Source organism: Triturus cristatus, chromosome 4_2, assembly GCF_964204655.1.
Source record: "Triturus cristatus chromosome 4_2, aTriCri1.1, whole genome shotgun sequence".
In the NCBI taxonomy this organism is placed as follows: domain Eukaryota; kingdom Metazoa; phylum Chordata; class Amphibia; order Caudata; family Salamandridae; genus Triturus; species Triturus cristatus.
In genome coordinates, this window is record NC_140586.1 from 510837834 (window position 1) to 510864652 (window position 26819).

Sequence of the window (26819 nt, forward strand, 5' to 3'; positions counted from 1 at the left end):
TAATGCACCACTGCCAGCCAGAGGGGTGGTAAAAAACATGAATTTGTAAGACTAAAATAAAACACCCATGTTATTGCCTTTTGTCAGTTACTGTACCCGGTCTTAACAGAAGACTGTCCTTCATGAACTAAATGGACCAGTCAGTCCGGTGAGATCCATGTGCAAAAGTAATGGAAATGATCAGACAATTCCTGTGAGGGTTGCATTAGTTATTAGTTGCATGCCTCAACTCGAGTTGTGACTAATAAACTAATGGTGTAACCTTTCTGATTTTCCCACCCACTTATATGGTGGTCCTGCTTTTGATATATTACTTCACATCAGGTCTTTTTTAACTCTGTGGAAAAAAACTAATACCTTTGCTCCAAGTTTTATATTAAAATTGCAGGATGATTTTGTGGATCAGGAAACAATGCATGCAACGATTCTAATGGGATGCACCTATTTTAACAAGCAAATGTGTGCATTACTAGAAGAGTCCTTCTTTAGACGGAGTACTCATTAATAAAGTTGATCTAGTAAACCTAAATGATTTTGTGTTGTATATTGCTCATTATTTTAGTATTTAATTAGTTTAATTTTTAGGTATTTGCACGGATTTCTGTTTTTGTCATATTCTGACATTTTAAAACACATGTTCGGTATGAATGCTTGTATTTTGAAATAAATACTCGACTGCAGTTGGCTCCTTCTCTAGGCGATGTCCCACTGATGGATGTGATTGACCCTAAGAAAAGAGCTGCATGGATATCCCAAAAGCTGGATCTGGCTAAGAAGCAGTACATGGATGGAATAAATATCGACATTGAACAAGCAGTGAATACTTCATCGCTGGAGTACTATGCACTAACTGCTCTAGTCCAAGAAACAGCAGAAGCCTTTCACAGGGAAATTGTGGGATCACAGGTGAGATAAAACATAAGCATGAATAAAATGCATTATTGGGTTTAGACTTCTAGTGGTAGAGATACTGGAAGTGCTTGTTGAATCCCTGTTAGGTCCTCCACATGCATATTATCGTGGTTAGCTCATTAGAAACAGTTCTCAGATTTAGCTGTATCATATAAACTACAAGTATGTTGTGCGGATTTTTGCAAAGTTCTCTAGATACCAAATGGTTAAAATGCAGCTTTCTCAACTTCTCAGTCGTGTTTCTAAAAAGGGCCAAATTACAAATATTGTATTGATACAAGTGCTAAAATATTTTAAGGAGTAATTGGTTTAGCAGGTTACAAAATGTAAGTGTCCCAGTTCGGAATTGTAGCCCATTCTCCTGACAAATTGAAAGGTTAGATGACGGACACATTTATCCATGCTATGGTTAATCTTTCCCCCAAAAACATGATGAGGGATACCACAAATACAAACCCCTTGAGCTGAACCCAAGACTTAACATTGGTGAGGTACTGGGTTGGGCAATAATGAATTCGGTTCAAAGAATTAGGAATGCAATGCCCAAATCAAATTCAGAAAAGTTGAAATGGTCTAACTACTATAAAAGGTTGGAGAAAAATTAAGAGGAAAAATAGATTTCACCATGTTCCTTTAAAATTAGTGGGTGATGATTTTCCTCCAAATGTCATCGAGCTTCTGACTTTCCAGCGGGCTATGCTGGTAGAGAAAGGCTGTCCAAGCACCATGATCTCATATGGTAATTGCAGGAGCTCTATGAGAAGTACAGAATAGTTTAACTGACAAATTGAAACATGTTTAGACTTTTACAATTAAGTTTATGTTGGGTAACGTGTGTCACCACATCATTCTTTTCTGCCTCGAAGGACAAGTCTTCAGACCAGAACAGTGGATGGGAGACAAAATTGACACAAATGAATGTGCCAAAAAAAGTCATGTCACACCTTCAACCCACTAACCAGATTCAATCAGCAAGTTACGTGACGTCTATGTCAAAACATTGGCTAGCATAAAGATGGAAAGGCTACTTTGAACCTCAAGAGGCAAAAAAAAAGATCTCCTCCTTATGGCCGAGCAAGGATCTAAATTAAGTACGAAGATGGCATAGGTCGGTTGATAGAAGTTGCAGACAGCCCCTCAATCCGGCATCTGATGCAAGAAAGGAGAAAGTAGAAGAACATTATCTTTGAGACGAAGACCTCCTTCTTTAGTTTCAGTGAAACCTGGTGTGAAACCACCCCAGAAACCTCTTCAACGACATCATACAACAGTTATGCCCAAACATGAATACTGTAACCAAAACAACAAAGGATACATGCAAGGAGATTTCAATTTCTTTGCTGAAAAGATTAGAAATATCAAACTCTCACTACCAGACACCTCAGCAGTCAGCCTTTTCCTTCCTCCTTCCCAAAGCATAGTGCATCCTGTAAAGAATTCAGATAAGCGAGCAAAACTGAGACAATCGGCAACATGAGACACGCCAGATACATTGTGGATCCGATTTCCCCCCCCAACTTCCTCACGGAAATCACTTATCACATCGCCCCCTTCAGGATGAGAGTGATAAATGCCTCCCTTCCCCTAGGTGAAGTGTCGAACTTCCTGAAAATAGGAGGTCTCCCTCTTTTCAACAGAACCCCAATGACTACAACAACTTCTGTCCTGTGACTGACCTCCCATTTTCTATCAGAAGGTTTAGAAAGCGAAGTATTAACTGAGGTAAATTTATTTAGGATCTCGACATGCTAAACAACTTCATTCTAATGTGCTGGCGGTCTTTTATTGATTGATTGACGCTGTTCACATTCTAGACAGGGATGATTCCATCTACTCCTTCTCCTCGAGGTCAGAAGTCTTTGATACAGTTAACTATGATCTCTTAATTAACACTATGAAAGAAAGAATGGGAATACATGGATAAATCCTAAACTGGTTTTCATCATACATGAGCAATTGGTCCAATACATCAAACTGAATAGGACATGTCAGACCCAGCCCCAGCCATCCAAGGAGTTCCACCAGACTCCATAGTATCCCTACTCTGTTTATTCTTTATGTGGAACCCCAGACCCAAATTACCCGAAACTCGTATACCATCTCTACGCAGAAGATTCTCTGTTCTACCTAAAAGTTTAATCACTAGAGATATACTACTTTTCGAAAGGACATGCAAGCTTGGATGTCACTCAACCATCTTAGGCTGAACCCGCTGACTTCCTCCAACTCTCTGCCCCTCATAGCACACTTGTGTTTCAAGACTGGTTGAGTTTGCTAAATTTCTAAACTGCAGACCCCAACTCAATTGCTCCAAATAACTCAGAATCACACTAAAGAAGAATTAAACCTGATAGCATTGATGTAAGCTACCACAAGAAGCGCTCAACAAAAAATGTAGAAATATTAAACCCTTCATTCCTCAGTCGATCTTAAAAATGTGGTTCAAGTTCTAGACATATGGGACTATAGCAATGTGCTCCTAACCAGAATTTCCAAAACATATTTTGAACCTTTGAAGGCTAAACTTGCTGCAAGATTAGTTTCAGGGGTAGCACACTTCAGTCACATTTCCCTATTATATGTCTCGCCAGTCACTTTATCAAAGCTCAGTGAATTGTCAAGGTAGTCTGCATTCATCACAAAGCCTTGCACTACAGCCTTCCTAGAAACCGACTCAAAAACCCGCCTTATTGGTGGGGGAGGGGGAAGGTAGCATAACACTACTTAATTTAGAGACTCTATTTCAGGAAGCTTCAAGAAGCAAAAAGACAACTTCTGCTACTTCTCTGGATTTGTACCCAGAATATGCAACTCGATTCCCACCGAGCCTCGCATAAACCCATTGTTTGACTCCTGCAAGTAGAACATAATATCCCTTCTGATTGAGAAATATTTGCTTAACTAATCCCTCTATTTTATGTGCCCCAAAAAAACTCCCTAAATTGTACCCTCCCCAACTATTTGAGAGCTATTTACCTAATGAAAGCGCTTTACTCTGTGTAACGTGTAAATAGATTCCTAGCTTAGATTTGTAGCCCCCCAAGGCAGAGTAGGAGTTACGCTAATCATTTTTGTATCTAGTTCATCTCTGGTTTATTTTTACTCTAACTGTCCGTTTTTTTGTTGTGCAGTGCTTTGACACCGCCGGGTGTTGTACACTCATTATAAAACTGTTTATAAATAAATAAATGTTGTTTAAAGAGCATAAAAATCGATGTAAATGTTCCCATTTCCCAATTACAATTTTTAGGTTTTTTTTCTTATACAGAATAATCTTTCTTTTGTTTTCCTAGGTTACTTTTGATGTGGCCTGGTCTCCGAAGTGCATTGACCTAAGATGTTACAACTACAGTGGTATAGCAGAGGTCAGCGATTTCCTGTTTGTCATGTCTTATGATGAGCAGTCTCAGATTTGGACAGACTGTATTGCTGGAGCCAATGCCCCTTACAATCAAACACTAGTTGGTAAGCATCAGGTAACAAGCCCTGCCTTTATTAGTATCACGGACTACATTGCACTCCTTTTTGGAGGCCAGGCCTCCTTTTTCATGGTCAAATTTTGAGCCAGAGGAAAAAAAGGGAGAAAAAAGGGAAAGGAGTGGTGAGATTAGGAGACAAAACGAGCATGGTGGTAGAAAAAAGCGGTACTGGGTGCAATCTAGAGTAGGCAGAATTGTTATTCTACAGTTCATTCTGCGGTTCTTATGGTGGACTCCTAAGAAAAACCTTGAGCCCCTGCATTTATTATTTTCTGTTTTCAAAATGTAAGCACTTTAACCGGCTGAAACTCTTCATGTAGAAGCAGAAAGTGGCGTGTGTAGTTGTGAGGTTATCTTTTTTCACCACCTTTGCAAAGTTGTATGGAAAACTTTGGAACTTCAGGAAGGTAACAACGTTTTTCTTTAATCATGACTTTTGTGACCGTCTTATTCGCACTCAGAGGAGACAAGGGACACCATACTCACAAGGAACCAGAGTACATATTGTATATCATTAAACAGTGGTGCCTGTGCAAAAAATAGGACAATAACATTGATACTTATAATAATGGTATATAACAACGGAGCATGAGTACAATGGTTCACTTTACAAGCGTATCGACGGTATTTCGAGGTTACTAATCCTGAACTGAGATGGATGCTATGCTCGTCCTAGCGGCTTTGGTATCTACCAATGCCAGGCGGACATTCAGTGTCCTGACTTCGCTGACTTAGCCACATCGTAAAACTCCACTTGCAAAATACATACCGAAAAGGACTTTTTGGACAACCCATTCTTCAACACCGAGGTATAATTGAACATATGCGTTCCAGACTATCAGATCCCCCCCCCCCCCCCCCCACACTTATAGGGTGCCCGGATGGGCCCTTTGTAAGTAATTTCCTCCTCTACTTCCTTCAGTCACTATCTTTCGGGTGCATACACCACCAATCTGACAGAATATGACTATAAACCCAGGTGTCCCTCTGTCTTGGGTCCTGATGAGACCTCATATCTCCTAGGAGGTCGGAACACCGTTGACTCGCTTGTAAAGCGAGCCATTGTACTCATCCACTGTTATTGTCACAGGAGGTTGTGAATGATTATTGCAAATTGATTAGATGGTCGCTTTTTGTTCTTTTGTATTTTTGAAACCTTAATTTATGTCACAACCAGTCACCTGTGTATATAGGTTCTGCTTTTCAACTGAGACACCGTACACTTCCTATGTATTATTACTTGATTTTTCTATATAAATTATAATGCATTTTACCTGCTGGCCTTCCTGAGTTTTTTTTCTAAGTTTGCACATCTTCTCCCGAAATATTGCCATTGTGCCCAACAAATACTATTGTTGTAAGTATCAAAGTTATTGTCGTATTATTTCCACAGGCACCACTGTTTCTTGATATAAGGATGAGTCGTAGAGCATTAATTTATACTTAAAATGGTTTTGCAGATGATGTAAATCACAGAGAACAGTTAGTGTTCTTCTGTTGCACAATACCATTCTGCATATGAAAGTTACGCAAAAAGGACATTTGCAGAAATAACTTCTGCAGATCTTTGGCTAGGTTTGATTAGATGGCATGCTATTTTGATTTGCGTGATATTATCTAATAATGCAGAGAAAATCTCTACACAGGTAAACGTAATCCAGGAAACTTTGAAAACTGCACAAAGGGCAGAAATTGGAAGTTTCCCAACTCTTTGCCACCTTAACGTTTTGCACACTCCTTGCTGAATCGGCAGAGTTTATAGATAACAGATCTTATCAGCACATTTTGTTACAAGTCATATAATGTATATTATCTTCTGTCGCAAGGAATGATTGGTGCACTGTTGATAACCTGGTTATTATGCAGGGGTCACCCATGGATAAACCCTTCTACCTCCTGTACTGCCCTTTAGTTCAGGGCATGCGAGAATAGTGCCCAAGAGAAGACCTATGGAGTACCAAAGCACAACGTCCTTTTCGATCACATTATAAATTGCACAGGAGTGGATTGGTATCGCACCATTCTAAGAACTGATGAGCCGGGTAGAGACAAACCAGGAGGAGAAAATCTGCATGAGAAAGGTCCCTGACATAGATGCAGTGACGGAACTATGTTGACCTCTTCAGAGCAGCCTTCTCTCTTTGTCTCCATGTTTTGACACAGTCATTTATACAAGGTGCCAAGGAACAAACTAACACAGTACAATTGCTTGTCTCTCTGGTCACAGAGGCCTGAGGAGCCCTACACAAGACATGGATGATTCCAGATGGACAGAAAAGCAAGACGTGAATGTTGTAAGCGCAACAAAAAACTTTTAGAACTGGTTGATACTATTTTCTACGCGGGAGCATTGTGGATCGCCCACTCCTGCAGCTGGGCTTCTAACTAGGCTATCTAGAGTAAGCACTTAAGCAGGTCAGGGTCACTCTAAACCATTGAAAGGGTCTTCATGTGCTCTTTGAATTTAGATCAGAGACTCCAGTGCCTTGAGATCGAGGCTCACACTCCTATGTGACACTGTAAAAGAATAGCATAATTTGGTGGAGAAGTAGGGAAAGGGGGAATGAAGAAGCCAACCACAATGAAAGCGGGAAAAAAGTGACGATTAAAACGAGAAAGAAACTAAGCAAGCAGCAAGTGTGAAATAATTAGAGAAACAAAAGTAAAGAGGGTAGAAAATAAAGACAAAGGTGAAGCAGAGCAGGAAAAGAAGAAAAAGGGGGAACAAAAAAAATGCATGAAAGGAGATAATTAAAAGGGCGAGATAAAGGGGTAATAAGTGAGAAGAAAGAGGGCAATCAATGCAACGGAAAGAAGAAATTGATGAAAGGGGAAGAAAAAATAAAGAAAGTAGAAGCTTCAAAAGGGGAGGAAAACAAGGATGCAAGCAAGAAAGAATCTGTTGCCAGGAGAGCGTGCAGATGTGATATTTAATCCATTCTTAAACGTGGTACTGCATAGTTTTGGTCCTCTACCAGATACACACAATGAGCATCACATGCTGAAGAAGCAAACATTGCTTATTGCTTATCTGATATCATAGTTCTTCGTTATAGGTTTGCGCCTCTTATTTATAAACAGCCCATCCATCTCCGCCTTTACGTGTACAGTAAATTATCCCTTGTTGCTTGCTTTAAAATCGGGTGGAGGCAGCAGCAGTGTTCTTGGAACCCGGGCTCTTCATGCCCCCTCAGCCTTTTTCCCTCGACCTTCTCAGAATCTTAACAGAGGCTTTGGGTATGACAAAGAAACCACTGGTTGGAGATTATGATACAAATGAGTAGCTTGGCCTTCAGTTACAAAGGAATGTCTATGCCAGTGCTTAATTCGTAAATAAGTGCCAGGGCCCTCGTCAGGAGGCCACTGCAGCTTGCACCAATCATTGCCTTTGCCAGCGCTGCCAGAGAAATAACCAACACAACTACCAACCATTGCACTCCCGCAAAGGTGACAATCGGGGCTGTTCCAGGTCTCAAAAGCTATAAGAATGGTTTGGGCGACAGGTATTAGTCGTTTTTAATTTGTAATAAATTAATAAATATCTGTTGTTGTGCTTCTCTCTAAATTGGGCTGACAATGCCACCATGTTTGGTGTGTGGAGCAGATTGATTAATAACCTGCTGGTGCAGGGATCACCACTTCACCACGGGTTCTTATCAAATAAGGAGGAATCAACAGTGGAGCGAAGTACAAACCATAGGTAATTTATTAAGCATTCAGAATGGGTCTCCATCCAACGAGCACCATGGAGTTACTCAAGGAAAGGAGCACACTTGAACAATAGCTACATGGGTTTTTATAGGGAAGATGACAAACAAGGAATACCCAGAGGTAAATAGAACTTTGGAAAGAACACACAAATGAGCTAAGGCAAGAATCTGTCAGCCTCGGTGTTTTGTGCAATTTCTATGTTTTAAGGCTGAACAACAAAATGTGCTATTCTGAGTAGACTTTACTTAAGGATTAACTATTGCCTGAAAACCTTCAAGCAAGCTGACTCTGCACGTTTACGCAGCCTACAATGTCTCAACTTTAGCTTTGTGACCTAATGTTTATGCAGGTAGCGTCAGGGACAGAATCAGGCTGAAAACAGATCAAAGGTGAGTATGAATGAAGCACAGCTAAATTAAGAAAATGAGAGATTCAGATTTTAAGGTTTCACAGGTGGTTTATGCCCACATGAATTAATATATTCAGTGTCTGTACAGTTACAAATCTGATCTTTTGGCTTTTAATACATATTGTTGGTTTTGTATATAGTCATACATGTATTTTTTTTCTTCCTTTTTTACAAGCTTATGATGACTATCTTCATATGAATGTTGATCCTAAGAAGCTTGTGATGGGTGTCCCCTGGTATGGCTACGATTATGCTTGCCTTAATTTATCAGAGGTAGGGTAGATCAAAATGTATTCATGTTGCCTGGTTTATAAATTATGCATGAATGTATACTCTGTACAAAAAAGTGAATATCTGCTAAATATCTTCATCTTCTATCTGTCACAAATTTAAGAAGTAAGCTGACTGAAATCCCCAAATATATATATTTTTTAATTATATATAATGGATTGCTGGCGCTTTCCAGGCTCTGGCTTTAGATACAGCTTGTACAGTGCTTCTGTGAACTCAAAGGCTTTGGTGTAATTGTTGTGTATCTCCTCACTGCCACCCTCCACAATACGTTTCTAGTATGGGTGCTGTAGACCATCCAGCAGTCTTACTATGTTGTATATGATGTTCTAAATTTGGTAATTTGCACTGAATTGAAGGGTTAGAGCTGTGTTTATTAAACAGGAGCACAATTCAGATGGACACATAAGTGGCTTTCACTTCTGCTTCATGCAGGAGCTCCATTCCACACATGGTTCCTGGAGGTATAGTCATACACATTTGAAAAAACACCCAAATTGTTTTTGTTGACCTTACATGGAAAGTAGGTAATGGCAGCAGGTTTTCCTATAAATACGGGATTATAGTTTAGATATGTTAACAATGAAAAGAGAAAGAGGGTTTATATTGTAAAACTAATTCTGTAGAGCTTATAAAAAAACTGCAATTACCAATATAAGAGTAGCAAAGGTGGTGGAAAATTAAACCAAAATATTGTCTAGTAAAGCTTAATTGCACATATGCAACCTCCATTTTCTAGAACCCGAACGTTCTTCTCATGAAGGGGTGGAACCCACATCACTTTGCAAAGGAGTAAAAAGAAATGGGAAAACCTAAGCACTGGTGCTGTCCAGATTTGCACCTACCCAAGTCCCTAGACATTTCCTCTCCTCTCCAAATGTTCAGCTATTTCATGACATACCATATCCTTCACAGACTAGATTTCCTGGATCTGAAAATGGAACTTTAATCATTAGCACGATATGCAGATACTGGAGGCTTTTTAGTGAATCTTACTTTACTAAGTTGGTGGCAGTTATTACAAATGTCATATTTTGTTATCAGTTTCCTTAATGTTGGCGATTTCAGAGTATCTGTATCTTAGGGCGAAGGATGAGATCATCTTTATGTGTATATAGGATGTGCGCACGTGTGTCTCCCCCCTTATGTTTTCCATATGTCTTTTGTAGATCAGGGTCATTTGCCATGCACAACCGTCATTACGTTTGAGTTGAGATTGACCACTCCTTTTTAAAAACCCTCCTCTTTCCCAGTGACCAAGTCTTTTTTTATAATGGTTTGGGTGGAAATTTGAGACTGAAAAAAACAACTGGGATCCTCCAGTACCTTCTTAATCACTTTCTTTTTCAGGTCCTTCACCGTGGGAAATGCTTAAAGTCTACCGTACGCCTCTAGATGCTTAGGGCGTGCGCCACTCTCCTAATCCGTTTGACGTGTAAACCTGTTTGGATCCGGGAGAATAAATGGACTCTATGCTTTCAGTCAGGACAACCAATCTGTGCAAAAGTGCTGAATAGCCCTGTTATGGGTTACACAATGTCCAGACACCTCTGCTCGACCTCTTAAAACATGAAAAATAACTCTCTCAAACAGATCTAGGTAGTCTTTCCAGTCCCACTTGTATATTCTGCAAACATCCAAGAACTGACATTCAACCTGCAACCTGAACACCCCACATAGGGGTAAGAGTAACCTTCTTTTGGATCGAGCCTCTCTTATTGATGTGCTGTAGATCAGTGTTCAGGAGAAGAGAATTGTGAGTTTGTAGGAGTCTGTGGGCAGCGTGGGTTCACAGGGCTGTACATCCTGATGTACTGGAACAGCTCAGTCCAAGACGTTTTGCCAGCTCATCTTCGTAATGTCTCCTGAGTTACAGCTGCCTAGGTCATAGATTTAAGGGGTCTGAGGATTCTCTTGATCTCCTTCTCAGAGAGCATCCATTGAGGCTTGCAGAGGGCAACCTTCTGGTCAGACCTGACTTCATCTCCCTAAACATGGCAGTCTTCATAACATTTGATTATTTCAGGTACAGAAAATGATCTAGCTTGGTTCCTAGCCATACTAGAACCGACACCCAGCTCGTCTAACTAAGCCAGAAATCTAGAAATAGTGGTTGACTAACAATTCTCGATGACCAGTTAGATCAACGTGATAGTTTCCGTCTGTTTCTGCACCCTCAAACTTCTCAGAAAACCCTTCAGATGGCTCATTCTCAACCCCGAAAGAATCCTCCCACAGGCCTTGATCACCAGCAAACGGCACTACAGAAATCACTCTACGCTGTTATCACAGAACAACTCACCAACAGACTTTAGGTCATCCAAATGCAGCAGCTAAACTCATGCTCACGCTCAAACTCCAACTACACATCCACATTTCCACTGATCTCAAAGACTTCCACTAGCTCCCAGTCCTCAAATGTGCATTTGTCAAGTTCCTTACAGACCCATACAAAGCTAAGTCCTACATAATCAAGGCCCCGCATATGTGAGCAGCTGCATCAGATTCCACACCCCTATCAGAAAACTCCACCCAGCTAGCCTCCTGCTCCCATGTTCCCTGCATCTGAAGAGCAAAAACCGTTGGCTGTGCATTTTCGCACCTGGCCCCTAAGTCTGGAATGACCTCCCCCCAACTCAAAGTTGCCAAATCGGTACTTGAATTTAACAAAAAACGTCAAACCTGGCTTTATCAATAGGTCACTGCCAAGACCGCTCTATCCTTCTCGGGGTTTAATTATACCCTCCCTGGTGATATGTGTGCTCTACAGATACACATAACACAGCACAACATTGCATATCCAAGACTTTTGGTCTGCACCAGTCGGGTTCTTCTTAGGTTGAGCCTAGCATTGCAGCGCATGCGCTGCTCGCTTTGCGAGGCATGTTGTATTACGGTATGTTTTAGAAGTGGAGTGGACGCCCATATTTTTCATTGGCTGGCTTCATCATCCATGGTAAATGCTGGCTTCTGATTGATAATGAGGCTTCTTAGTCCCTCCTTGTTACCGCCCTGTCTCTTTTTGGAACCACCCATCAAGACTGGATCTTTTACTTGTGGCGTTACACCGTCTCCTTCATTAGTCGGTAAGCACTATATTGTTTTCACAATGGCGACAGCTTTTCTGGTATTTGTATTCGGGGTTTTAGCGTGTGGCTGTAGAGCCTGAGAACCAGGTCAGCAGAGCCGCTCTAGAGCCAGAGAACCAGGTCAGCAGAGCAGAGCTGCTCTAGAGCAAAGAACCAGGCCAGCAGAGCTGCTCTAGAGCAGAAAACCAGGTCAGCAGAGCTGCTCTAGAGCCAGAGAACCAGGCTAGCAGAGCTGTTTGGGAGCCAGAGAACCAGGTCAGCAGAGCTGCTGAGGAGCCAGAGAACCAGGTCAGCAGAGCTGCTGGGGAGCCAGAGAACCAGGTCAGCAATCTGCTGTAGAGCCAGAGAACCAGGTCAGCAGAGCTGCTGGGGGGCCAGAGAACCAGGTCAGCAGAGCTGCTGGGGAGCCAGAGAACCAGGTCAGCAGAGCTGCTGGGGAGCCAGAGAACCAGGTCAGCAGAGCCGTTGTAGAGCCATAGAACCAGGTCAGCAGAGCCGCTCTAGAGCCTGAGAACCGGGTCAGCAGAGCTGCTCTAGAGCTAGAGAACCAGGCCAGCAGAGCCTCTCTAGAGCAAGAAAACCAGGTCCACAAGCTGCTGTAGAGCCTGAGAACCAGGTCAGTAGAGCCGGAAAACCAGGTCAGCAAGTTGCTGTAGAGCCTGAGAACCAGGTCAGCAGAGCTGTTCTAGAGCCAGAAAACCAGGTCAGCAAGCTGCTGTAGAGCCAGAGAACCAGATCAGCAGAGTTGCTCTAGTGCTGGAGAACCAGGTCAGCAGAGCTGCTGTAGAGCCAGAGAACCAGGTCAGCAAAGCTACTGTAGAGCCTGAGAACCAGGTCAGCAGATCCGTTGTAGAGCCTGAGATCCAGGTCAGCAGAGCCGCTGTAGCGCCATAGAACCCAGGTCAGCTGAGCCACTGTAGAGCCATACAACCAAGTCAGCAGAGCTGCTCTAGACCCAGAGAACCAGGTCAGCAGAGCTGCTCTAGAGCCAGAGTGCCAGGTCAGCAGACCTGCTGTAGAGCCAGTGAACCAGGTCAGCGTGGTCGCTGTAGAGACAGAGAACCAGGTCAGCAGAGCTCCTGTAGAGCCATAGAACCGGGTCAGCAGAGCTGCTCTAGAGCCATAGAACCAGATCAGCAAGCCGCTCTAGAGCCAGAGAACCGCGTCAGCAAGCCGCTCTAGAGCCAGAGAACCGGGTCAGCAAGCCGCTCTAGAGCCAGAGAACCTGGTCAGCAAGCCGCTCTAGAGCCAGTGAACCGGGTCAGCAAGCCGCTCTAGAGCCAGAGAACCGGGTCAGCAAACCGCACTAGAGCCAGAGAACTGGGTCAGCAGAGCCGTTCTAGAGCCAGAGAACCAGGTCAGCAGAGGTGCTCTAGAGCCAGAGATCCGGGTCAGCAGAGCCGCTCAAGAGCCTAGAGAACCAGGTCAGCAGAGCCGCTCAAGAGCCTAGAGAACCAGGTCAGCAAAGCCGCTCAAGAGCCAGAGAACCAGGCCAGCATAGCCACTCTAGAGCCAGAGAACAGGGTCAGCAAGTGTCACGACTCGGACCTTCAGCGCGGCGCGAGGGAAGCGAGTGCGGGGCGAGGGACTACATCTCCCAGCATGCGGAGCGGTAGGCACGCCCTCGGGACCTATATAGGCCCCGCCTTCCTTCGCTCCGGTGCTTGTCAATCAGAACTCGAATCCCAACGAGCCCAGAACGCTGCTAGCGTTCTCCCGTCGTGCCGAGAACTATTCCAAGCTGTGCAACTACCTGCGGCAGATAACCACCACGGGGGACGAGGAGCCCCGACGCGAAGTACATTTCCAACTCGCCGAAGATGCTTACATCTGCCTGCCCTCCAGAGAGTCCTCTACGGAGTTCTCGCGCCCCGCCTACCGGGGCTTCACCTGAGCTGCAACACCGCAAGTCTCCCGACTTCTACCCGACCCTTCACTCCCGTTTTGACCTAGGCGCTACCACATCCCAATCCTTCCAGGCACGAACGCAGGGACGCCTTATCCGGACGCCGCGTTCGCCCTCCAAGGGTTGTGGTACCGCTCCCGTTATTCTTTGTGGCTTCCTTCCGGTGCACCTTTCCCGATTACCGGATTCTGCACGGTGCGACAGGAACTACCTGCGTCTTGCAGAACACTCCTTCCGTCCCGCTTGGAGCCGATTGAAAGGCTCGGAGAGCGACCAAGGTTTCTTCTTCCGTATGCGCTTGAAGCCGCGTGAAAGGCTTGGAGAGCGGCATAACCCACAGCATCATTTCGAGGTCATCCCGCTGGACTTGTGAGTACGGTCTCAATCTTGGGGCTCTCTGTAAATCTCTCCTGTGCTATGGTCCAATCCTGATTTCCGTAGCTCACTCTGTTCTTTCTTTCCAGGGTTACCCGAGATCACGGTTCCTTTCGGAAGATCACCTCACCCCCCGGAAGTCTTACCTGTCCCCTTTCCGGGGTTCCCTTCCATTCCTTCTCCCCCTTTAGGTGGTGTGTCACGCTAGACGTATCATTCAGGGTTAGGCGGGCAACACCACATAGGGGGAGGGGAGTATCAGCATCGCTCCCGCTGTATCCGGCGTACAAGGTGAGTGGTTCTCAACCTTGTATCTCAGATCCTGACAGGTTGACAAGCCCACGAATACGTACAGCCTGAGCGATGGATGCGGATACTACCCTGACCGCTATATTGGAAACCTTAACGGCCTTGCGAGGAGAAGTGGATGCCTCTCGGGCAGAAACCTCCGCTCTTAAACAAGAGATGGGCACTATGCGAAGAGAAGTGGCAGGCCTCTCCCGCCAAAAGGGTACAGGGGCAGGAGGAAGCTCTTATATCAGAGGCTGGACACTGCCACCCCCCTTTTCGCAAACGCCTGCTATGGATGGGGGAGCTACCACGGCAGCGGGGGGACAGGGCACAGGGGTCTTCCCACATACCTCCTTTGCTTCAGTGCCGCAGACGGGTTCCACTCCTATACACGTCATACAGCCTATGCATCTTCCCCTCGCCCCTCCGGAAAGGTTCTTTGGGGACCCAAAGAAGTTTGGAGTATTCATGGGGCAGTGTAGACTGCATTTCTTGTGCAAACCTGCGGTCTTTCCAACAGATCAAGCAAAAACTGCTTTTGTGCTGTCTTACCTCGGAGGCAACGCAGCGAATTGGTCTTTTCCCTTGATAGAACGTGACGACCCGGTATTATACCACTTCCCGAATTTCTGCGTAGAAATGCGACGGCTGTTTGATCGGAAGGGTCATCAACTGTCCCTGGATAAAGAACTCCTCGCTCTCAAGCAAGGTACTCAGGACTTGCTTACGTACATTACCACTTTCAATAGGTTGATTGTGGAGACTGAGTGGCCCGAAGAAAAGAGGACATCGCTATTTTATCAAGGACTACGAGGGGAGTTGAAGGACGTCCTGGCCCAAGTGGTTCAGCTACCTTCTACGTGTGATGATCTCATTGACCTAACCGTCCAGTTAGACCATCGTCTTCTGGAACGAAAAGGGGATAAGCTACGACTAGAACTACGATTCATCCCTTCGAGGCCCCGTGTTAGTCCTGAGGACCGAATCTCTCCAAGCGACGGCTCCGAGCCTATGCAGATCGGGGGTATACGAGGCCCCCTGAGTCCAGCCGAAAGAGAGAAGAGGAGAAGTCAGAAGTTATGCTTGTACTGCGGGAAACCCGGGCATTTCATCAAAGAATGCAAGAGCCGGATGAAAACGGCCAGTCCAGGAGGACCAGTGCACAAAACTCTGTCGGTGGTTAACACAGAGGCAGAATATCCGGAAAACCAACATCCTCAAACAGGTTGGAGACCCCCTGTTTGAGGCCTATGGACACGAAGGTCTCACCCGCAGTCGCTAACACCTTGCAATCCTCCGTGGCCCACATGAACATTTGTGCGGTTCTGGACTTACCCTCGGAGATATCAGTGGTTGTCCATGCCTTACTGGACTCGGGGGCAACTGGAAATTTCATAGACCAACAGTACGCCAGAGAGCTGCATCTGCCTTGCGATCAGAAGGAGGCGCCTGAGATGGTGAAGGCGGTGGACGGATCTGCTCTAACGTCGGGTCCTGTGCGGTTTCACACACACCCACTCCGGATGCAGATTGGAGAAAACCATGTCGAACGTATACGTTTTGACCTGATCGATGCTCCCCAGTTTAAACTGATTTTAGGAATGCCGTGGTTGACCTTACACGACCCGCTGGTAAGATGGGCCGCGCGCACCGTGTCGCTGAACTCTCCTTTTTGTCGAGAGCACTGTACCAGGGAAGTAGAGAACCACGCCCTATCTAAGTCGAGTCCAGCAGCGATGCTCGCGAGTGCAGGCGTGGAACAGCAGGTATGCTGTCTATCGACCCTACCGGCAGTATATGATGAGTTCAAAACAGTGTTTGACAAAAAGGAAGCCAGTCAGCTGCCCCCCCACAGGGAGTACGATTGTGTTATTGAATTGGAAGCCGGGGCTAGCATTCCCTGCAGCAGGGTCTATGCCCTCACCGAAGCTGAAACAACCTACCTGCAGCAATATCTAGCGGACATGTTGGCATCGGGATTCATACGCGCATCTTCCTCTCCCGCGTCCTCGCCGATCTTCTTTATACCGAAGAAGGAAGGGGGATTGAGAGCCTGTATTGACTTTCGTGCCATTAACAAGGTGACCATAAAGAATCGGTACCCGCTCCCCTTGATTCCCGTGCTGCTGGACCAGTTAAAAACGGCCAAGGTCTTTACTAAGCTCGATCTTAGGGGGGCGTATCATCTGGTCAGGGTAAGGCGGGGGGATGAGTGGAAGACGGCGTTCCGAACAAAGTTCGGGCTCTACGAGTACCGAGTGATGCCCTTCGGTCTCTGCAACGCCCCCGCCGCCTTCCAATTCTTTATGGACGAAGTGCTGAGAGGACTCTTGGATGTCTCCTGCATCGTCTATATAGACGACATCCTTGTCTATTCTGTCACCATGGAAGAGCACGTGCATCATGTCTCAGAGGTACTAGAGCGACTAAAACGATACTCGCTTTACGCAAAACTGGAAAAGTGCCTATTCCACGTCCCTGAGGTAGACTTCCTGGGCTATGTCATCGGTCCGGGTGGAGTGTGCATGGATGACAAGAAGACACAAGCCATTATCCAATGGAAAACTCCCGCCTCGGTGAAATCCTTGCAAAGTTTCATAGGCTTCGCAAATTTTTATCGAAGATTTATACAGGGCTTCTCTCATATCATCCAGCCACTTACCAAATTGCTGCGAAAGGGAGCTACTTTCGAGTGGTCGGAAGAAGCGGAACAAGCGTTTCAGGCCCTGAAACAATGCTTCACTACCGCACCGGTGTTGCGGCATCCAGATGCGACGCAGCCCTTCGTATTGGAAACGGATGCGTCGCATTTTGCAGTGGGAGGCATACTGTCGCAACGCCATCCAGATACGGGCCAACTCCATCCCATCGCCTTCTTTTCCAGGAAACTGTCAGCGTGTGAAATCAACTATAGTACCACGGATAAGGAGCTGCTGGCGATTAAGAAAGGATGTGAAGAGTGGAGACACTATCTACTGGGAGCTCGACACACGGTGGAGATATTCACGGACCACCGGAATCTCCTGTTTCTGAAGACAGCCAGGGCTCTCACTCCCAGACAACTCCGCTGGTCTTTATTTTTTTCCGACTATGATTTTGTGATTCGGTATCGCCCAGGACCACAAAACGGCAAAGCAGATGCCTTATCCCGACTTCAGCACCCTCAGGAACCCAGTGACTTACCCCTCGAGGAACCCCCCATCATCCTGCAAAAGGCCTCCTTTCCAGAGGATCTCCTTGCCGCAACCAGCATTGACGACTTTCTAGCGGATGTACGAGCTCAGACCGAGAAGATGGACTCGCCTGCCTGGGTAGCAGAAAACCCCTCCCGTCGTTTCGCCTCTCAGAGCCGCTTGTATCATGAGAAAAAACTATTTCTTCCTGCCGAGGAGTTACGGCAGCTGGCTCTGCACTGGGTACATGATACTCCGTTAGGGGGGCATTTGGGAGCCCGCAAAACTACGCACGCCCTGCAAAGATACTTCTGGTGGAGTACCTTGGGACCAGATACCATAAACTACGTCTCGGGGTGTGCTGTGTGCGCTCAAGGTAAAGCACAGCATAGGAAGCCGTGTGGAATGCTGCGTTCGATCCCGATTCCTCCGTATCCCTGGCACACGGTGTCCATGGACTTTATCGTGGACATGCCCCCTAGTCTGGGCCTAACTACCATCTTGGTAGTAGTTGACCACCTTACTAAAATGGGACACTTTCTTGCCCTTGACAAACTGCCTTCGTCCTCCGAGCTGGCCCTCATTTTTCTGCAACAGATTGTGCGGTTACACGGAATACCGGCTGTTCTCATCACGGACCGAGGGACGCAATTCACCTCTCGCTTCTGGAAGGCCTTGTGCGTGGCGATGAGCATTGACGCACGCCTGTCCACAAGCTATCACCCACAGACAGACGGAAAAACGGAGAGGTTAAATCAAACCTTAGAACAATACCTCCGGTGCTTCACGATCTCACATGAGGGGGAGTGGGGCAGACTGCTGTGGCTAGCGGAGTTCGCATATAACAACGCCGAGCATTCCTCGTTGGGGTGCTCGCCTTTCTATTGTCTATCAGGTCACCACCCTAACATGCTACCCTTCGAATGGCCAGTGCAAACACTACATCCCACCATACAAGAACATCACTCACACCTTCGTTCCGTTCTCCAGGCAGCCAAGGCAAGATTAGCAGCCGCTCAGAAGCATGACAAACAGTACGCGGACAAACGAAGATCTCCTGAGCCAGCGTATGGGGTGGGGGACAGGGTATGGCTTAACACTAAGTACCTAAGGTTCAAGGGCAACACCCGTCTGCAGCCACGATACGTAGGGCCGTATGCCATAGAGAAAGTGATAAATCCAGTAGCCATGAAGCTAGGCCTCCCCGCGTCGTGGAAAATCCACCCTGTATTCCACGTATCGCTGTTGAAACCGTGCCTCCCTCATACCAGACTCCATCAAAAACCCCTGCCTCTCTTGGATGACGAGGGGGAGGAATATGAGGTAAAGAGGATTCTAGACGTGAAACGGGTGAGGGGGAGACTCCTCTACCTTATTGACTGGAAAGGATACGGACCAGAGGAGAGATCGTGGGAACCCATAGCTAATTTGCACTGCCCTGATCTACTGAAGAGATTTCACGCAACCCACCCTTCCACACCTGGAGGCCCGTCGAGACGCCGGGCGCGAAAGGGGGGTTCTGTCACGACTCGGACCTTCAGCGCGGCGCGAGGGAAGCGAGTGCGGGGCGAGGGACTACATCTCCCAGCATGCGGAGCGGTAGGCACGCCCTCGGGACCTATATAGGCCCCGCCTTCCTTCGCTCCGGTGCTTGTCAATCAGAACTCGAATCCCAACGAGCCCAGAACGCTGCTAGCGTTCTCCCGTCGTGCCGAGAACTATTCCAAGCTGTGCAACTACCTGCGGCAGATAACCACCACGGGGGACGAGGAGCCCCGACGCGAAGTACATTTCCAACTCGCCGAAGACGCTTACATCTGCCTGCCCTCCAGAGAGTCCTCTACGGAGTTCTCGCGCCCCGCCTACCGGGGCTTCACCTGAGCTGCAACACCGCAAGTCTCCCGACTTCTACCCGACCCTTCACTCCCGTTTTGACCTAGGCGCTACCACATCCCAATCCTTCCAGGCACGAACGCAGGGACGCCTTATCCGGACGCCGCGTTCGCCCTCCAAGGGTTGTGGTACCGCTCCCGTTATTCTTTGTGGCTTCCTTCCGGTGCACCTTTCCCGATTACCGGATTCTGCACGGTGCGACAGGAACTACCTGCGTCTTGCAGAACACTCCTTCCGTCCCGCTTGGAGCCGATTGAAAGGCTCGGAGAGCGACCAAGGTTTCTTCTTCCGTATGCGCTTGAAGCCGCGTGAAAGGCTTGGAGAGCGGCATAACCCACAGCATCATTTCGAGGTCATCCCGCTGGACTTGTGAGTACGGTCTCAATCTTGGGGCTCTCTGTAAATCTCTCCTGTGCTATGGTCCAATCCTGATTTCCGTAGCTCACTCTGTTCTTTCTTTCCAGGGTTACCCGAGATCACGGTTCCTTTCGGAAGATCACCTCACCCCACGGAAGTCTTACCTGTCCCCTTTCCGGGGTTCGCTTCCATTCCTTCTCCCCCTTTAGGTGGTGTGTCACGCTAGACGTATCATTCAGGGTTAGGCGGGCAACACCACATAGGGGGAGGGGAGTATCAGCATCGCTCCCGCTGTATCCGGCGTACCAGGTGAGTGGTTCTCAACCTTGTATCTCAGATCCTGACAGGAAGCTGCTGTAGAGCCTGAGAACCAGGTCAGCAAGCTGCTGTAGAGCCTGAGAACCAGGTCAGCAGAGCTGCTGTAGAGCCAGAGAACCTGGTCAGCAGAGCTACTGTAAAGCCATAGAACCAGGTCAGCAGAGCCGCTCTAGAGCCAGAGAACCAGGTCAGCAGAGCCGCTCTAGAGCCAGAGAACCAGGTCAGCAGAGCAGCTCTAGAGCCAGAGAACCAGGTTAGCAGAGCCGCTCTAGAGCCAGAGAACCAGGTCAGCAGAGTCGCTCTAGAGCCGGAGAACCAGGTTAGCAGAGCCGCTCTAGAGCCAGAGAACGAGGCCAGCAGAGCCGCTCTAGAACCAGAGAACCGGGTAAGCAAGCTACTGTAGAGCCTGAAGACCAGGTCAGCAGAGCCGTTGTAGAGCCAGAGAACCAGGTCAGCAGAGCCACTCTACAGCTATAGAACCAGGTCAGCATAGCCACCCTAGAGCCAGAGAACCGGGAGAGCAAATCTGCTGTAGAGCCTGAGAAACAGGTCAGCAGAGCTGCTGTAGAGCCAGAAAAGCAGGTCAACAGAGCTACTGTAGAGCCAGAAAACCAGGTCAGCAGAGCTATTGTAGAGCCAGAAAACCAGGTCAGCAGAGCTGTTGTAGAGCCTGAGACCCAGGTCAGAACAGGTGCTGCAGGGACTGGAGAGATACAAACGTAATTAGGCACACAAGAAGTGCAATGATGCCGCGCAATATGGCACATTCTGTCACAATATTTTGCTATTTTGTCATTTTACAACACAGTAGTACTGTCTGGGCAAACGTTTCTTCTCATTAGCACCACTCTAATACCCGAATACAGCCGTCTGCAACGAAATGGTGACAGTTAATCTTTGCAAAGCATCTATCCCCCTGGGAGTCCACGGCTGATGCTTTTTAAAGACTATTTTGAGCCATCTGAGCTAGAATAAATTTTTCAACTGATACAGAAGATCTGAATCATGCATCAAGTGTAGAAAATATGTAAATACTCAGAGAATGCGGCGGTCACAATATTGCGTTATTCCAGTGGTCCTGCCTATGAGCAAAGACTTGTAGTGTAATGGCCTTGATTTACTGACTGTATTGTAAATCCATGGAACTGTCCCCCAGAAGAATATTTGGGCAAAAAATAACCTTGAAGTACTGATTCTGTGGTACTGATAAAGTAAGGGTAAAAGTGGTGGCAATGCAAGGTCACTGAAGTCTGGAAGGAATGGGCAGTTCTGGACAGCATTGTCATTCTCCGGGTAGGAATTGCCATGCAGGGCAGCGCCAAGTAGCTGGGATGAAACAAGAATTTGCAATGCAATAGGTCTCTCATTTACGCGAGTTGAAGCTATTGATCTTTTATTTAGGTTTTAAAAATCAAAACACAAATAAAAGGCATTGTCATTTAAAATGCCAATAGCTCAAACTTGCGTAAATGTGAGACCTATTGCATTGCAAATGCTTGTTGTTACTAGTACTCTTCCTTTAACAAAAAGAAGGCTAATAAAACCACAGCCACCTGCATCGTCTAAGGTCCTTGTTCATGATAATTTCACACATTTAGTGAGACGTGCACTAACCTCAGCCCCCAGCATTTGTCGCTCCTGTCATACCTGCACAGAGAAGAATCAATTTGCATCTTCCTTGTGGTGTTAAGCCCCTTTTATCAGTCTGGAAGTTCAACACTGATTTATGTATTTTTAGGTCTCGCCTAGCGATGCAGCGCATGCGCTGCTCGTATGGCGAGATCCATTGTTGTCGGTTTCTTGGCCGAAGGGGGACAGGAGATGTGCACGCGCCCGGACAGGCGTATCAGTACAACGTGCGCCTGGCGCGCTTTGACGTTCCCTCCTTTCCGGACTGGAGATGTGCTCGCGCTCATGTGCTCGATTAGCTTTCGGCCATTTCGGTTACCGCCCTGTGGACTTTTAGGTCGGCCCATCCGGACAAGTGCTCGCCATCTTTGTTTTCCCTGACGTCAGTTGTACCACTTCTCAGGCTCGTGTTCGCTGCGTGCTCTGCTCATGCATCGCGCTTCTGTAGTTGGCTGCGGCTTGTCCTATCCCCTGGTTGCAGGCTCGTGTCGCACTTCTGTAGTTGGCTGCATGGGGCATGGAACATTACAATATGTTAAGCTTTAAATACAATTGTTGCTCTCGTGTTAGCCACGTAACTTATGTTTTGGGCAGGACTGGCTGTGTTTACACGCTGCAATACGGTTTCACTCGTGCGCACTTTTCCGTGGCATGGAATTAAGGTTCTGCTGTTATCCACACAAATGACATTCTTTAGAGGGAATGCCCGTGTTTACACGCCACATTTAAAAATATACTCTGTCTATATATTGCGGCCATCAACTTATGGTGCAATACAGCGCTTATTGCAACTTTCAGATATAAGCGCTATACCTAAGAGGATAGCATGAAAGCGCAGTGGCGGGCGTGTCGATTTGCAAACTATACAGTTTGACCCGTGGGCAGTTGCGCGTGCAATAAACACTATATAGGGACAGTTTCACCAGTGCGCACTTCTCCTAGGTATAGAACATTACTTGGGGGCATGGAACATTACAGTATGTTATGCTTTTAAATATAATTGAGCCTGTGGTGTAAGCCACATAAATTGCGTTCTTTCGCGGGACTAGGTGTGGTTACACAATGCAATACGGTTTCAGCCGTGCGCACACTTCTATGGTATAGAACATTACATGGGGGCATGGAACATTACAATATGTTATGCTTTAAATACAACTGTTGCTCTGGTGTTAGCCACGTAACTTATGTTTTTGGGCAGGACTGGCTGTGTTTACACGCTGCAATACGGTTTCACTCGTTCGTACTTTTCCGTGTCAGCGAACCGCAGTGGCGGGCGTGTTGAGCTGCAAACTATAGAGTTTGACTTGTGGGCAGTTGCGTGTGCAATAAACATTAGATAGGGACGTTTCACCCGTGCGCACTTCTCCGTGGTATAGAACATTACGTGGGGGCATGGAACATTACAATGTTTTTTGTTTTTTAAAATTATTTTTATTGGCATTTTCACAAGTTATCATATAACAAAAAAAGAAAGGATCTTCGTGATACAGTACATTTTGCATTATACCAAGATTAGGCAGGAGAAGGAAACAAATAAAATCCCTGTTACCTTGAGTACAGTTTCAGAAAGCCATCATTCCTTTGCCTCTTATGGTTTATGTAGGGATCTTTGCCAGAATTCCCCCCTATTCATAGCTTCAAGGGGGTTGACAAGGTCTAGGTGTCTCCTTAACTCTATTTCTTACATGACAATTTTAATGAGGCCAAAACACTCTGTATATGCTCAAAATATTCATAACTGATCTCAGTCCCTTTATAGGGTAACCAAACCACCAAACAATAACAGAATCCCGCCAGGAGCCTACCCCTATCCCATGGTCCTCTAGAGACATGCATTACCATCAGTGTGGATCCCCCTCAACAAAGGCGGGGGGGGGGGGCAGAGAACAAGAAAAGGAAAGCAAAAAAAAAAAAACACGAGGGAGAGAGGCAAGGAAATACCTATATCACCACGTCTCAAGCCCAGGGTCCGTCTAGCCAATATTTTTGCCCCCACTGCTTCACCCAACCCCTCTCTCTGGTCCTCCAGTGTCTCCAGCTCCGCACTATCACTCCTCTCCGGATCATCCCTAGACTCCCATGCCTGAACAATAGCTCCCCAGCGCTCGGCAAACGGTTTGCGCCTCTTGGTGATTCTGTCTTCTGTAATAAGGGCCTTCTCCTCCGCCCTTGCCCATCTTGTGACCTCTGCTCCCCAGAGCATTATAAACGGGGTAATTTTAGCCTTCCACCTAAGCGCTATCTGCCTCTTTGCCAATAAGAGCGCTAAGTCTACAAACCGGTGCCCCAGCTTGCGAGACTTTAGTCTAGGATAGAGACCCAGTAAACAGACCTCTGGGGTACATGCCAGAGTCCTATCCAGTACTTTGTTAACTTGTGCCAGGACCTCACCCCAATACACAGCAAGCTGGGGGCAAGACCACATCATATGGTCAAAGTCTGTGTCTAGGGCTGCACATCTAGCGCAGGAGATGTCCGTCCGATGATAAATGGTATTCAGCCTATGCGGTGCCAGGTATGTCCTGTGGAGCACATTAAACTGTAGCACCTTAAATGCCATGTTTCTAGATACATTCTTGGGGCTTCGTATGACTTTCTGCCATTCTTGATCTGTGAAAGGCCTACCTATGGAATCCGCCCATCTCCCCCTAAGGCCTCCCAATTCCTCTGGCGTCAAACCCCTTATTGCCAATTACAGCCATCTGATCAGGTGGCCCGCCGAGCCCAAAGTTGCCACCGCTTCCAGTGCCGAGTGTCGTTCCAGTTCCGTAGTGTGGGGTCCCCATAACTCAACTATGGCCCGTCTCAGCCTATGGTAATTCAAGAACTGTCCCGCCGGGAGCTCATGATATTCCAGGAATTCCTCTAGAGGGAGCCACTCACCATCCCTATAACAATCCCCAATGGTGTGTATCCCCGCCTCATACCACCCAGTCAACTGTCAGTGTGTAAGCGGTGGTCCTCTTCCCGCCTGCGGGATATCTGTAAGGGGGATACCCGGAGCATACCGTGTTCGGGCTCTGGAACATGTCACACAGCGGTCCCAGCATTTCACTGCCAACGAAAGTAGTACCCCCATAGGTAGCACCTTTTGCCGCTTATCCAAAAGTCGAGGATATAACCGGGCTGGAGCCATCCCCATCGGTAGCGATATAGTGTCACTGTCTCTACCGTCCAACCAGCGAGACAGCCACTGCAGCTGTGCCGCCAGATAGTACCCCTCGAAATCCGGGGCTCCGAGTCCTCCAGAAGCCAACGGCAGCCTCAACGTTTGCAACGATACCCGGTTCCGGCCACCATCCCATACAAGAGAACGCAGGAGTTCATCTAACGTCTGAAACCAAGCCCTGGGATCAGCACTGGAAGGTTCACAAAGTAATATAAAAACCGGGGGAGCATCACCATTTTAGAAAGTGCCAGGCGGGCAATAAGGGGCAACTTTATTGATCGCCAGATTGTGATCTGGGACCTGAGGCTTCTCAAAGAAGCCCCAAGATTCCCTTCGAACATATCCATCTGTGTGTGGTATATCTGAATCCCGAGGTATTTAATGGATACCGGTGCCCATACCAATGTGTTCGGCACTGTCAAAGGTCGAGGCATCCTAGGTTTAAGCGGGAAGACCAAAGTCTTTCGTGTATTCACTCGTAGGCCTGAAAAGGCTGCGAATTCTCCAAACAAGTCCATGATCATCTGGACTCCCATAGAGCCGTCTCTCAAATAAATCAGGACATCGTCCGCGTATAAGGAAATGATATGATTCGCTCCCTCTATCGGTATCCCCACACCCTCCGCCTCCCTCCGTATGCGAGCGGCCAGAGGTTCCATGGCGAGTGCAAAGATCAATGGGGATAACGGGCAACCCTGCCTAGTCCCCCTATAGATGGGGTAGGGGCACGAGATTGTGCCTCCTGTCCGTACTCGTGCACTCGGGCTCTTGTAGAGGAGCTTAAACCATTGCAACCAGCCGTCTCCCAGCTGCATCTCCATCATAACTGCGAATAGAAAGTCCCACCGGAGGGAATCAAAAGCTTTTTCCAGGTCGATGGCTATCACAACGGCATCCGGGAAATCGTCAAGGGAAGGGTGGAACATCACATGATAAAGACGTCTCAAGTTACTTGACGTCGAGCGAGCTGGGATAAAGCCGCATTGGTCCGTGTGGACCAGTTGCCGCATATGGGGAAGAAGTCTCAACGCTAAGGCCTTACTCAGGATCTTAAAATCCATATTCAACATGGAAAGTGGTCGAAAATCAGATAATGGGGCCTGATCCGAATTTTTTTTCGGGAGGGGAACCACCAATGCTTCCCTAATCGAGGGTGGTAACAGTCCAACTTCCAGGGCCAGAGCATAAACCCGTTCTAATTGGGAAGCCATTATATCAATATACGTAGCATAGAACTCCGCGGGCAGGCCATCTGGCCCGGGTGTTTTCCCCTTCGCCATCTCTCTTATCGATTCTTTGATAGCTCCTACCCCCATCGGAGCAGCCAATTGAGTCTGATGGGTACGATCCAGCTGCACCAAACCTTGAGTCGCCAGGTACCGCTGCAGTGGTGCAGCTTCACATGGGTCAGGGTCATCATATAAGGCCTCATAGTACATCCGGAAGGCTCCATTGATATCACCTGGAGAGGTTAGTATCTGGCCCGTAAGATCCGTAACACTGGTTATGGGGGACCCCCTGCCCACCGGCCTGATCAATCACGCGAGTAGTTTACTCGCCCTTCCTCCTTCTGCGTGTTGGGCAGCTTGATGCGTTTGCCAGTCTATGGCCCTCAGTCGGTCCCAGGCATGGTGGTACTGGCTCCTCAGCTCCACAAGTCGGTCCCATGTTTGTCCCCCCTCTGCCGCTTCTTTATCTGCCCGGAGTATCCGGGCTTCTATCTCTTCCAACTCCTGCGTTACCAAGCTTCTTGTGCCAACTGTCTTCCCTAAGCAGAACCCCCTCACCACCACCTTGCACGCCTCCCACTCCACCAG

General features: G+C 47.2%; 1 protein-coding gene across 2 annotated transcripts in view; it reads left to right on the plus strand.

Moving 5' to 3' along the window:
* LOC146834640 (di-N-acetylchitobiase-like) overlaps positions 1 to 26819 on the plus strand; it is a 77092-nt gene that overhangs the window by 30444 nt on the left and 19829 nt on the right. For both annotated transcript variants that reach the window (XR_014960648.1, XM_085602110.1), the window contains exons 3-5: positions 698 to 906; positions 4206 to 4377; positions 8687 to 8784. Coding sequence is in view for 1 of the 2 variants with exons in the window: in XM_085602110.1 (XP_085458236.1) it covers positions 698 to 906; positions 4206 to 4377; positions 8687 to 8784 (479 nt within the window). In the remaining variant the exon portion in view is untranslated. The remainder of the gene's footprint in view (positions 1 to 697; positions 907 to 4205; positions 4378 to 8686; positions 8785 to 26819) is intronic.